Source organism: Nomascus leucogenys, chromosome 17 (genome assembly GCF_006542625.1).
Source record: "Nomascus leucogenys isolate Asia chromosome 17, Asia_NLE_v1, whole genome shotgun sequence".
NCBI classification, from domain to species: Eukaryota; Metazoa; Chordata; class Mammalia; order Primates; family Hylobatidae; genus Nomascus; species Nomascus leucogenys.
The window spans coordinates 94,646,290-94,660,002 of NC_044397.1; the positions used below are offsets into that span (position 1 = coordinate 94,646,290).

Genomic DNA, 13,713 nt, shown 5'->3' on the forward strand with positions numbered 1-13,713 from the left:
TCCTAAAATGTGGGTCCTGGGCATCCTGAGACCTGCTTCATCGGGCCCGAGAGGTTAAAGCTGTGTTGCGACAGGAAGGCACCCCCACTCCTAGCCCCCAGTGCTCAGGCACTCTCACCTCTACCTTGAGTGCTCAAACACCCCCACCCCTACCTCCAGTGCTCAGGTACCCCCACCTCTACCCCCCAGTGCTCAGGCACTGCCACCCCCAGTACCCCAGTCCTCAGGCACCCGCACCCCCAGCACCCTAGTACTCAGGCACCCCCACCTCCATCTCCAGTGCTCAGGTACCCCCACCTCCACCCCCCAGTGTTCAGGCACCCCCACCCCCAGTACCCCAGTACTCAGGCACCCCCACCCCTACCTCCCAGTGCTCCCAGTCTGGCTGTGCCTGGCTGGTGGAGCAGCCTGAGCTTTCTGGGAAGCACCTCAGGACCCTCCACCCTTTCTTTCCGTCCTTGGGCCCTGCCCACCCTGGGGGGGGCCGTCCAGAGCAAATGCCTCCTTGTGGTCCTGGCAGAGCTGCCCACAGGTTTCCCTGGCCAGTCTAGTGAGTTACAGAGATTCATATTACTATGAAAATGATTTCCATTCGGGCCGGGCCTGGTGGCTCACGCCTGTAATTCCAGCACTCTGGGAGGCCGAGGCGGGCAGATCACCGGAAATCAGCAGTTCGAGACCAGCCTGGGCAACATGGTGAAACCCCTTCTCTACTAAAATACACAAATTATCCGGGCCGTGGTGGCGGGTGCCTGTCATCCCAGTTACTCCAGAAGCTGAGGCACAAAAATCACTAGAACCCAGGAGGCGAAGGCTGCGGTGAGCCGAGACCCCCGGTGGGCCCACAAAAATCACTTGAACCCGGGAGGCGAAGGCTGCAGTGACAAGACCCCTGGTGGGTCAGCCAGCTGCCTCTGCTCTGTAGCCACCCCCGTGTGTCCTCCCCCGGGTCTACCCCCTGCCCTTCGGGGGTGTCCACCAGGCACTCACTGCAGCCAGGTGGCCGCCATTGTAATACTGGGCCTCCTGTGAGTCCCCTGCACAGAACCCCCCAGGCTGCCCTGCAGATCCCCCCGAGGCCACCCCGCAGACCCCCCGTGCCGCCCCACAGAACCCCCCATGCCGCCCTGCAGACCCCCCCGAGGCCGCCCCGCCGACCCCTCCATGCCGCCCCGCAGACCCCCCATGCCGCCCCGCAGACCCCCCATGCCGCCCCGCAGACCCCCCCATGCCGCCCCGCAGACCCCCCATGCCGCCCCGCAGACCCCCCAATGCCGCCCTGCAGACCCCCCATGCCGCCCCGCAGACCCCCCAATGCCGCCCCGCAGACCCCCCCATGCCGCCCCGCAGACCCCCCAATGCCGCCCCACAGACCCCCCCATGCCGCCCCGCAGACCCTCCAATGCCGCCCCGCAGACCCCCCATGCCGCCACGCAGACCGCCCCCCCGAGGCCGCCGCACAGACCCCCCACCGAGGCCGCCCCGCAACCCCCCGCAATGCCGCCGCGCAGACCACCCGAGGCCACCCCGCAGACCCCCCGAGGCCTGGGCAGGGGTGTGGGAGTTGTTTCTTCACGGGCTCTTGGAGCATGAAGTTGGATGTAGCCAGTGGGTGGGGGCTGCCCACGAGGGCCTGGGGACCGTGAGTGGCTTGCTGGGCCCCAGCCGGGCTGCAGGGATGTGGGTGAGCGGCTGCTCCTCCTCAGCCAGGCCCAGCCCTTCCCGCTCCCTCAGCATTGCTGCCAGGGCAGCTTCCCCCATCACGAACAGGTGCCAGGCGCCAGCTGCCCCTGGGGTGGAACGTGTGAGAGGGTGGTGCGGGAATGTGGCCTCGTGGCGGAGCAGGCAGGGGCACGTGGGGCAGGCGGGGGCACCCGGAGGCTGATGGCTGCAGAGAGCAGCACCGGTGTGGGTGGGGGCGGCGCTGGGCAGTCTGGGGTCTCCCTCACCCACCTCCCTTCCCTGGCCCCCTCCTCTGCCACCGCCCAGCTCTGTGGGGGGCGAAGTCGTCTCAGGCAGGCACCTTGGCCCAGGAGCAGGGGAACCTCATGGATGTCTTGACTGTGTCCCCTGCTGTCCCCCCACTGTTTCCCACTCTCCTCCCACTTCCCCTCCGTTCCCCTACTGTCCCCCCACTGTCCCCCTGCTGTCCCCCACTGTCCTCCTGCTGTCCCCCTACTGTCCTCCCACTGTCCCCCACAGGCCCCCACTGTCCCCGTCCCCCACTGTCCCCCTGTTGTCCCCCATCCGTTGCTGTCCCCCTGCTGCCCCCCGCTGTCTTCCCATCCCCCGCTGTCCCCCACTGTTTCTCTACTGTCCCCCCACTATCCCCCTGCTGTTCCCCTACTGTCCCCCTGCTGGCCCCCACTGTCCCCCACTGCCCCCCGCTGTCCCCTGCTGTCCCCCCACTGTCCCCACTGTTCCCCTGCTGTCCCCCCACTGTCCCCTGCCATTCCCCCATGTCCCCTGCTGCCCCCTGTCCCCCCATTGTCCCCCACTGTCCCCCGCTATCCCCCACTTCCCCCCCGTCCCCCACTGTCCCCTGCTGTCCCCCCACTGTCCCTGCTGTTCCCCCACTGTCTCCCCACTGTCCCCTGCTGTCCCCCCACTGTCCCTTGCAACCCCCTCTCCCCCGCAAGGTCCCTCACTGGGCTGACCCTGCCTTGGCTCCAGTCCTTCAGGCCTCCCTTGCCCCGGGCTCCATGTTGAGGGAAGAAGTGCTCTGTCTGCAGGGGTCAGGACCCGAGATGGCCTGCAGTGTCCTCCCCACCAGACGGTCCTGGCGGCCAAGTTGGGGCCTGGCCAGGTGCCTGGAGCTTGCAGGGCTCTCTGCCCCATATTAGCTGAGCCTTGTGAAATCCGCCAGCCCCCCCTGCCCCACCCAGTCCTAGGATGCCAGGCTGCGCGCCTGCCAGGTAGAGGGTGATTGCCCTGGCATGAGCCTGTCTGGAGGCCAGTGGGTGGAGGTCATAGCTGTAGGTGGGGTCACAGCTGCAGGTGGGGTCACGGCTGTGAGGCGGCGGTCGCGGCTGCAGTCGGGGTCACGGCTGCAGGTGGGGTCATGGCCGTGGGGCGGCGGTCACAGCTGCAGGTGGGGTCATGGCCGTGGGGTGGCGGTTGTGGCTGCAGGTGGGGTCACGGCTGCAGGTGGGGTCATGGCCGTGGGGCGGCGGTTGTGGCTGCAGGTGGGGTCACGGCTGCAGGTGGGGTCATGGCCGTGGGGCAGCAGTCACAGCTGCAGCTGGCCGTCATGGCTGTGAGGTCACCGGAGCCCACAAGTCTGCTCTGTCTTGTGGCTGTGGCTCTGTGCAGGGTTCCCGGGACACCCGGGGGCCTGCTCCTTGCCGTCTTCAGGTCCTGGGATGCAGGGAGCACCTTGTGCCTGCCGGGAGGACCTTGGCTGAGGTAATGCGGCCTCCAGGGACTGTGCGGCAGCCTCTGCCAGGCTCCATCACCACGGCCGCGCCCGCTCTCCCGGGCCTCGCAGCCTCCTCCTCAGGCTTCCATGTCCACCTTTGCTGGCGCGGGCCTTGAGATGCCTGCCGGGTGTGCCAGGAGACCAGAACCCGGGCCTGGGCGGAGCGCTCTGGGGTGTGCTGCGTGCCCTGGGTCCTCCCGTGGTCTCGGTTATGGCTCTGCGGCCAGCGTCTTCTCAGGGTCTCTGCTTTGCCGTCACCAACGTGGGCTCAGCGTGGCCTGAGCTCCTGAGTCCGGCTCTGGGGGTCAGGTCAAGGCTCCACCTGGGGGCCTCCGTGTCCACATCGGAAAGCGCGGGCATCACAACCCTGCTCAGCGACAGGACGGCAGGAGAGCCGGGCCCTGAGGACACAGCTCCCCATCTGCAGACAGCTCGGGTCTGAGGGAGGAGCCCACGAAGGGGCTCCACACGACAGGTGCTCAGGGACACCCAGGTGGAGGGTCCGGGCAGTGGCCAGTTCTGAACATCAGGAGGCTGAGCTGTCGCTGCACAGTGTGGGGTGAGACCCTGGGGCGTCCAGCCAGGAAGACAGGGACTTCGGCAGGCTCAGGAGAGAGAGGTGGGAGGCGGCCGCAGTTACCCGGACTCAGGAGAGAGAGCTAGGAGGTGGACACAGTTACCCGGTTCCTCGGATTCTCCCGGATCTTGGTCCTGTCTGAGGTTCTGCCTTCCCAGCTGTTGTCCTGTCTGGGCCACCAGCAGCTTTATCTTTCTCTTTTACGACTCCTTTGAAGACCTGATTTCAGAAGGAAGCCACATCCCCCTGTGGGGGTCAGCGTGCTGATAAAGTACGGGCCCCCTCCCCAGGGTGGGAACCGTGTGACCCCCAACCCCCCTGCCTGCACCATGCATCCCTCCAGTCATGGGACTCATGCCTAAAAATAAAACCAGGCGGGGGACACAGCTCTGCTGCCCGCTGGATGTTTGGCCGGCCCGTGACTCTGAGGCTCGGGGTGGGCTGTGTCACGGGCTGTGTGGCAGAGGGTCTCCAGGGCTGCGTGGGGAGAGTGTCTCCAGAGCTGCATGGGGAGAGCGTCTCCAGGGCTGTGTGGCAGAGGCTGCGTTGGGGTGTTCTCAGGCCCCAAGACCCCACCCAGTGCCCCACTGGGGTTTATCCTGGGGATTGGGGCAGCTGGATGCCCCAGGGACATGGCGTGGTCACAGCTGCTGCAAGAAACGGTGGCGGAGTCAATGGGGGAAGGGTCCGGAGTGCTCAGGACCACGGGGTGGGAGCCAGCCCTTGGGGGTGTGGGCCCTTGGACAGGACTGAGTCTGCAGGCAGGGCTGGGGGCTGGGGGCTGCGGCAGGGCCTGGGGATCCGGGAGGCAGGGATTGTGAGATACGGCCGAGGACAGGGCGGGAGGCGATGGGAGGCTGGCAGTGTGCGGAAAGGCAGGGCTGTGGGTCCTGAGGGATTGCAGAGGGTGGGCGTTCTTAGGAGTGGGCACAGCCTGAGGTGGTGGGTTGTGGGGAAACGTGGGGATGGGTCCTGGGTGCAGGGTCACCCCAGCCCGGCACCCACACGTCCCCTTCTGTCTCTGGATGGGCCTGTCCTGGACAGTTCATAGTCGTGGGATCACACTGTGTGGCCGTCTGTGCCTGGCGTCTCCCACAGAGCATGACGTCCTCAAGGTGCGTCTGCACCTGGGTCGGCCTCGCTGCGTGTCATGTTCTGGCACGTGGATGGGCCACGCCACATGCTGGTCCACTCGCCCATCCGTGGACACTGGGCTGCTTCCGCAGGTTGCTGCTGTGAGTGGTGCTGCCGTGGACGTGCGTGGACATGTTTCTGTGTGGTGTGGAATTGCTTGGTGGTGTGGTAACTCCAGCGTTGGCCTGTTGAGGAATCCCAGACTGCCAAGCGGCCGCGTGTGAGGACCCGGCTCCGCCTCCACCTCCTGGTTTTGGGCCCTGGCTCTCGCTTGGTTGTGCCTAGTGTCTGCCTTGCTCTCCTGCCCCCATCCCCTCCCGGTGCAGGTCTCCACACCCTGCCAGGCCCCCAGGGCATGGACTCCAGGTCACATGCCATGTGTGAAGCCCTCCCCTTGAAGAACCCGGTCCCCTGAGCCTCCTGGGGTTGCCACCTGGAAGGGGCGTCCACAGAGGTGGGGGGCTCAGAGACTGCAGGGAGGGAGGAGCTGCCAGGAGCACCATGCTGGCCTGGGGGACTCAGACACAGGCGAGCTCGGGGCCCCTGCTGCTGGAGGGGTCCCTCAGCTATGGTGTACCCTGAGGACGGTCATGGGGTCGCCCCAGAGCTGCCCAAGGTGCCCCCTCCCCAAGCTCGTCCACCGTGGGCCCTGGGCCCTGCTGTCCATCAGCTCAGGACCGTGTGGCCTCGGAGGTGAGGAGTGCCCTGGGTGTGGAAAGGGTCAGCGCAGCCCTGGGGCTGTGGCTGCCAGGAGATGGAACCTGCAGCAGGAAGGGGTGCTGACAGGAGCTGAGGGGAGTCCCTACAGGGGAGGGGCTGCTGAGCCCCAGGGCAGGGGGTGGGCCATCCCCCAGGACTGGTGAGCCCCTGGATGGGGACCCCGGTATCAGCAGCTGCCTTGGGCCCAGCGGAGCTGTTTGTAGCCACCAGCACATGGGGCCGGGGGGAGGCTCCCAGGCTCTACCCAGATAACCCGTCTCCCAGAGGAACATCCGAGGCTTGGAGGAGCTTGGGTGTCTGAGGTTATTCAACTCGGAAGGTGGAGCCAGGCTTTGATCCTGCCTGCCTGACCCAGAATCTTTGACAAGGATTGGCCAAGACCCCAGATCCCAGCGGGCCTGTCCCTTCCCCTAAAGGGCAGCTCTGGCAAGGGTGTCGCAGGTCCCTGTGGGCAGCTGGAAGGGCCGCCAAGGGTCCCAGCTCTGGTGGCAGTGGGCTGTGGCGTCCTGACCGCAGGGAGCAGGCAGAGGCCGCAGACGGTCGGGATGGCCTGGCAGGGTGGCCCCCACTGTGCCTGACCACCTCCATCTGGTCTCTGGGACAGGAGTCCCAACCCCCAGCTCCTGTTCCCCAGCCACTGTCTCTGGAGCGCCGGGCAGAGGCGTGCCTCTCCCCCACGGGCTTGCACAAGAGCCTGCGTGTGGCTGGACGGCAATTACTGGAAGTCGCGGAGATTTCTTCACTCCAGGGCTTGGCCGGGAGTGGCCGCCGCCTCCCCTTCCTGCTGCCCTCGGCAGTGAGCACGCTGGGCGGACGCCTGGAAAGCTTTCCCTGCCACCACGGGCCAGCCTGGGTCCCTGCACTCGCTGGGTAGGGCCTGGTCGGGGCTCAGCCTGGCGGGCATCTGGCCGTGTGCCAGAGGCTGCGGGGCGCGTGGGAGCTGTCCCTGGCGTCTGACGGTGTGGGGCTCGGCTCTCTAGCCCAGGAACGTTCTCAATGGAGATGCTGGTGTGTGATTAGCCTGAAACGAGGTCTGAGCGCTCTTCCAGCTCTGGGTGGCCCCCGACCCCCTCCTTGGGAGACCCCACTGTGGAACCCCTACTGCCTCTGAGGGACAGGGCTGGGTCCAGCGCCCCCTGGGCTCCCCTGGGTGCCGGGCCCGGGTTGGACTCTCCCTCCACAGTCTCAGACCAGCCGGTTACAAAGCCAGGTGTCGGGGAGTCACTCGCAGCTCCACTGCTCACAGCCGGGGTGCCTGGTCCTATGGCTGCCCTGTGACCTGGGCAGCCCCGTCGGGCCCACCTTCATCATTATAGTTGGGGCCGGGGGCCGAGGAGGCCAGGAAAGGCGCTGTGGACAGCACAGAGGGGTTGGGTGGCACTGCTGATGGGGGGTGGGGATGAGTGGGGAGGGGAAGGATCGCCTTTTGGTTCTGGCCCAGGGGGTAGCAGGAGCTGCAGCCCAGGCTGGGACAGGTCATGCCCGAGGGAGAGGCGGCCGGGGAGCACCATCTCCACCACCGTCGACTCTCAGCACGTCCACGTCTCCCTCTGCAGATCATGATGCCGCCGCCACCACCGCCACCACGGAGCGAGAAGCCCAGATAGACGCCCCGGCGGCCCCGGGTCCCGGAGCCCCGCTGCCTGCTGCCCGGCCGAGGACCCCACCCTGCCTGCCGCCCGATGCTTGCAGTAGGGCCCGCCATGGACAGGGATTGCCCGCAGCATGAACCCCCGCGGGCGGGTAGCCTCCTGTACAGCCCGCCGCCCCTGCAGGTGAGCCCCAGCCCCAGCCCACCCGACAGGGTCAACGGGCGCTTGCCCCGCTCCGAGTGCCCAGGGTCACGTCATGTGGAACGCTGCCCCAGTGGACACAGCGCGACCTCCAGCTGACCTTCCTGGCCCAGAGCCTGGCTCCACCCGCCCCCGTGGGCCCTGGAGAGGGTTCCCATGGGGATGTGAAGGGGAGGCTACTCATGGCCCCAGCTTTTCAAGAAGCACATTTGAGGAGATTCTCTTTCCTGCAGAGCTTCCAGTTCCTTCGCCGTCAGCTGTAGCGGGGGTTCAACTTTACTTGTAGGAACCTGTCAGTGAGGGAATTACTTAAAAAATATGTTTCTGGCCAAGCATGGTGGCTCATGCTTGTAATCCCAGCACTTTGGGAGGTGGAGGTGGGCAGATCATCTGAGGTCCCAAGTTCGAGACCAGCCTGGCCAACATAGTGAAACCTCGCTTCTGCTAAAAGTACCAAACTTAGCCAGGTGTGGTGGCGGACGCCTGTAATCCCAGCTACTCGGGAGGCTAAGGCAGGAGAATCACTTAAATCTAGGAGGCAGAGGCTGCAGTGAGTGGAGACTGCACCACTGAACTCTAGCCTGGGCGACAAGAGTGAGACTCCCATCTCAAAAAATAAAAAATAGGCCTGGCGCGGTGGCTCACACCTGTAATCCTAGCACTTTCAGAGGCTGAGGCGGGCAGATCACTTGAGGTCAGGAGTTTGAGACCAGCCTGACCAACATGGTGAAACCCTGTCTCTACTAAAAATACGAAAAATTAGCCTGGCGTGGTGGCAGGTGTCTGTAATCCCAGCTACTTGGGAGGCTGAGGCAGGAGAATCGCTTGAACCTGAGAGGCAGAGGCTGCAGTGAGCAGAGATCGCGCCATTGCGCTCCAGCCTGAGTGACAGAGCGAAACTGTATCTCAAAAAGAAAAACAAAATTGTAAATTAAAAATATATATACGTGTATATATATATATTTATTTCATTTTAATTTAAATTTAATTTTATTTTATTTTATTTATTTTATTTTATATTTTTAAAACAGGGTCTCGCTCTGTTGCCCAGGCTGGAGTGCAGTGGTGCAATCTCGGCTCACTGCAGCCTCCGCCTCCTGGGCTCTAGTGATTCTCCTGCCTCAGCCTCCTGAGTAGCTGGGACCACAGATACGCGCCACCGTGCCCGGCTAATTTTTAAACTTTTCTTGTAGAAACAGGGTTTTGCCCTGTTGGACGGGCTGGTCTCAAACTCCTGGGCTCAGTTGATCCGCCCGTCTCGGCCTCCCAAAGTGCTGGGATGACAGGCGTGAGCCACCGCGTCCGGCGCTGCCTGGGGGTTTCCTACGAGGAGACAGAGGGGCTGCCCTCTCCTGTCAAGCAGCAGGACCTGCTCCAGGACTCCAGGGTCTCCTGGGTACTCCCTAGCCCAACGCCCAGGCTGGCCTGTGGGACGAACATCACAGACACCCCTCGGCAGTCCATCCTCAGAGGGCTTTGGGCAGCTTCCTGCCATGTTCTGACCGTTTAGAGGGGGCTCCCAGCCGGGGCCAGGGTACCCCTCTCGTAACAGGGTCCCTGTTGGGGCCCAGACCCCTCCTGTCCCCCTCCCTAGTTCCTGAGTCCCTGGGTGTTGAGGCTGGATCCTCACAGCTGCCCCAGTGGAGCTCGACTACCGGCTGTCGGTCAGCCTCCTGGGCCACCATAAAGGGGACTGGCCAAGCCACATCCCCGCCGGAACAGCTCCATCCCCTGAAACCTGCCAGGCGCTTGTTCCGACCCAATAATTCTATCTCGGAAACACACCCTGGGGACTAATCCAGGAGGGAGGGGAGGACAGAGCGGCACTATTTATAGCGGCAGGAAACTGGAATCTCCCCAGAGGCTCCACAGTGGGGAAACAATTAAGCGAATTATGGGATGTGGAGACAGAGGAGCCATCTTCAAGGATCCGAGGGGGAGCAGGAAGGTGTTAGTAGTGACAGTCGGGGGACGCGACAGGGCTGGAACCCGGCGGGGGCACTGGACACCAGCCACAGGGCTCAGGCCGGGGCGCACCTATGCGCGTGACCGGCTTTGCTCCCCAACCCGTGTGTGAAGCTCATCCCAGCCTCCCTGTTCTGGGCTCCGTCACATTCGGGTACATCATGGACACCTCTGGGCAGGGTCGACTGAGTTCACACACACACGGCCCAGCCTCTTCCAGTGCCCAGAGTATTCAGTTAGAAATAAAAATACACTGGCCAGCGCCATGGTTCACGCCTGAAGTCCCAGCACTCTGGGAGGCCAAGGTGGGCAGATTGCTTGAGGTCAGAAGTTCGAGACCGGCCTGGCCAACATGGTGAAATCCCATCTCTACTAAAAATACAAAAATTAGCTGGGTGTGGTGGCGGGCACCTGTAATCCCAGCTACCCAGGAGGCTGAGACAGGAGAATCACTTGAACTCGGGAGGTGTAGGTTGCAGTGAGCCACGATCGTGCCACTGCACTCCAGCCTAGGTGACAGAGTGAGACTCTGTCTCAAAATAAGGAAAGGAAAGAAAATCCCCCAGGCAGGGCCTGATTGGCTGGGCAGGGTCAGGTGCCCATCTCTGGACCAATTATGTGCGAGGGCCTGCCCTCTAAAGGTGAAGCCGTACCCTCTGGCTGCCAGAGAACGTCCCAGGGAAGACTCTGATTGGCCTGCCATGCCCATGGCACCCCTGTGGGGCGGGACTAGGGTGTCTGTGGATGGCAGGTCTCAGAGGAGCCATGGGCTGTGGGAGGGAGGAGGTTGGGATAGAGGCAGTCATGACTTTCCCCCTGTCCCAACCCCTAGCCTGGCCTGGGCACAGGTGGAGCATGTTGGGTGAGCCAGGGAACCCTGGGTCCTCCCACCCTGGGACCCCAAGCCACCCGCCCCCTTCCTGAAGCTGCAGTTCCCTGGCCGTGGCCATGCCCAGCCTGGCCCAAGGCACCGTGTGTGCCTGAGACAGGGACTCCAGCTCATCTGAGGAGGCTGGGTTGGTCTGGAGTCAGAGTTCTGTTCCAGAATGTTCCAGATGTGCCACGTGGCCTTGGGAAGTTCCTGTTTCTCTCCAGGGCTGGCTTTCTCTCTCCCCAAAAGGGCAGGAGGAGGGGAAGGATCGGGAGACCCGGGCTCTGGAGTCCCTGTGGCTCGTGGCCCTGCTTCCTGCAAGCCACCAGCACGGGGTCTTCTCACGGGTGCAGGAGCTCACGACGCCCAGGCTGCCGGCCTCTGTGCAGGGGAGGAGCTGTGGGCTTTTGCAGATAAACTTATTTTATGCAAAAGCTGGAGGATCGGGGCAGTGGTCACCCCAAGGGCTTTGCCTATCTCGAGGCTGTTGGGGGTCCTGGAATCCCCCACCCAGCACCTGCGGGTACAGAAAGTGGCCCCCGGCCATCTGGGCTGGTTCCCGGCCAGTGTGAGGTGAATGAGGGGCAGAGGTGGCCGAGCCCCAGGGAATTGCATCAGGGCCTCACAGAGAAGCAGGGCTCGTGTGGGCCTGGGAGAGGTCACTGGGGGACTCGGGGAAGCAGGCGAACCTGCCACCCTGTTCTGGAAGCCAGCATGGCCCCCAGTCCTGCTGGGAAAAGCAGGATGGTGCCCCCGGCCGGTGGTGTCTGCCCCATGACCGCGGGGTGTCTGTGACGGCAGGGTCTCCCCCGTGACCGTGGGGGCGTCCGTGATGGCAGGGTCTCTCTGCTGCAGGTGGGGGCCCTGCTGAGGAGTGCCCATTCTGCAGCGCACAAGGTGTCCACAACCCTGCCCCCGAAGCCGCAGCTGCTGACCCCAGGCTCGCTGCCGCCCCGTGTGCTCCCCATCCTCAGGTTTTGGGGCCTGCCGTGTGCCCCGCGCCACTCTCATTCCCAAGGGCAGGCACAGTGAGCTTTTCCCAGAGAACCATGGGGTGGGGACATCGGCTCCTGGCGAGGGTGTTGGGTAAGCCTGGCCTGGAGTCAGACCCACCAGAGATGCGGCCAACCTGGAGCCACTCACGCCTCCACTGACCTCGGGCTGTGCCTCCAGGCCACTGGTCACCATTTCCCAAAGCAGGCTCCCTGCACCCCAGCCCCGTGCAGGCTCTGAGAAGTCAGGGCCCCGTCCTGCAGCAGCAGCCTGAGCTTCCTGGGCACGTCAGCTCGTCCGAGGGGCCTGGAGGTGGTGTGAGGCCCTCGCCTGCCCCAGGCCCTGCCTGAGGAGCCCCCCACACCCACCCTTCACCGCAGGCGGCAGATGCACGTCTCCCTCATGCGAACAGGCCGATCCTCCACCTCCTAGAATGGGGCCTCCAAGCAGGGTCCTGGGGCCAGCAGCACCCCCAGGTCTTGTGTGAGAGGCAGACTCCCGGGCCACGGGCCTGCACATGGGGCTGCTGGTAGAGCAAGGCCTGTGCTGAGCCCTTCACGCGGGTGGTTCAGTGCCTTTAGACCACACCACAAGCCTTGGGTGGGGTCTTGTGCAGGTGGGGAAACTGAGGCATGGGGCGGTTAAATGACTCCCCAGGAGATACCAGCAGGGGCGGGACGGGACCCTGACTGCAGGGCCTCCCAGCCTCTCGGCCTGTCACCCTGCCCAGAGGGCTCAGCCGGGCTGCACCGCAGGTCCCTCTGCTTCCCACTCACTGATGCCCGCCGTCTCTTCTAGAGCGCCATGCTGCACTGCCCCTACTGGAACACCTTCTCGCTGCCGCCGTACCCCGCCTTCTCCAGCGACAGCCGGTGAGTACCGGGACCCTCCCCGCCCGGACCCCAGGCTTGCTCTTTCCGAAGTCACAGTTACAAACGGAGTTCTGGGTGCAGGGTGTGAGGGCTCAAAGTCCTGTTGAGGGGTTTGGAGGGTGGTCCTGGAAGGCTTCACTCCACAGGCCAGGTCCAGGCTGAGACCCCTGTTTGTTGAACGCTGTTTTGTGATCCGTGGCTTCCGTCTCCTCGAGAGCCCAGCTTGGTAGAGGGTGGGGAGGTGTGGGCTAGGGGCCGGGGGGGCCTCCTGTGGAGGTGACACCAGGGTGGGAGGGGGTGAGAGGTTTTCTGGGGTGAAGGGAGCCAGAAGGGCATTTTTCCCACAGAGGGCAACAGCTGGGCTGGGTTTTGCAAGGGGGGTAGGAGTTGGCCAGGCGAGCAGGCGAGCAGGCTGTGCAAAGGGCTTGGGAGCAGGTGTAGCCAGAGTCTTGGGAGACTCCAGGAGATTGTGGAGCAGCTGTCTGTGGCCCGGGAGTGGAGTGGATGCTTCTTTCCTGTTGGTGTTTGCAAACCTTTCTGTGCAGGAGGAGAGTGGCCCCCAGGCGGTCCCTGCCCTGGGAGCAGGTCTGCCCAGGGCCGCCTCCAACCCAAGGCCTCTGGCTCCCACTGGGCAGAGACCTGGGCCTGCTGCCAGTGGAGGGAGAGCCTGGGGAGCCTGGCGGGAGGGAAGGAGGCCCTGGGGACAGCGGCCACCCCTCTCCCGAGCGCAGGAGCTGGCCAAGGGGCTGGAGGAGAGAAGGGCAGAGAAGGCTCCCTGCAGCACTGTCCGGCACTCCCAGCCAGCCGCATGTTACTCCCGGGGTCTGGAGAGAGGTGCCCTTCGGCGGGGGGCCCCCAGGACCTTCTCCTCGCTGTGTCCTCTGCCATCCTCAGGGTGACAGAGGGCGGGGGGTCCCGACCCGAGCCCTCCCTGGAGGACGGTGATCCTGGGTTTCTGCCCATAGCGCTCTCCTTCTTCGAGGCGGGAGTGAGGTGTGGGTCAAGGGACCTGTGTGTGGGGGAGGGACGGCCAGGCTGGGGTTCTGAATCCCCAGAATGAACCCTTAGCCGAGTCCTGCTGATGGAGCGGGGAGGGCGGGATGGTGGCCCTGGACCCCCGCCCCCCCCCCCCCGCCCACCAGGCAGCTGTTCTGTAGGAGCTAGGCCGGGCTGTGCCCAGTGGGGGTGGGAGGGCAGCCCCAGGCTTGACCACCAGACCCCTGGAGGCCCCTCCGTGTGTGCAGCGGGGCCATGGGTCCTGCCGGGCCTGGTCATGCTCCAGTGGGGCCTCGAGGGGCCTCTGGCTGTGGCCATGGGGGTGCAGTTGTGTTACTGAGGGAGTGAGTTGAGCACCCCCATGCCCACTCTCA

General features: G+C 64.5%; 1 protein-coding gene across 3 annotated transcripts in view; it reads left to right on the forward strand.

Moving 5' to 3' along the window:
• Window positions 1-13,713, forward strand: part of SBNO2 (strawberry notch homolog 2) — a 69,909-nt gene that overhangs the window by 15,248 nt on the left and 40,948 nt on the right. For all 3 annotated transcript variants that reach the window (XM_030795870.1, XM_030795872.1, XM_030795869.1), the window contains exons 2-3: window positions 7,406-7,624; window positions 12,270-12,343. In XM_030795870.1, the coding sequence (XP_030651730.1) occupies window positions 7,532-7,624; window positions 12,270-12,343 (167 nt within the window). In that variant the 5' untranslated portion in view covers window positions 7,406-7,531. The remainder of the gene's footprint in view (window positions 1-7,405; window positions 7,625-12,269; window positions 12,344-13,713) is intronic.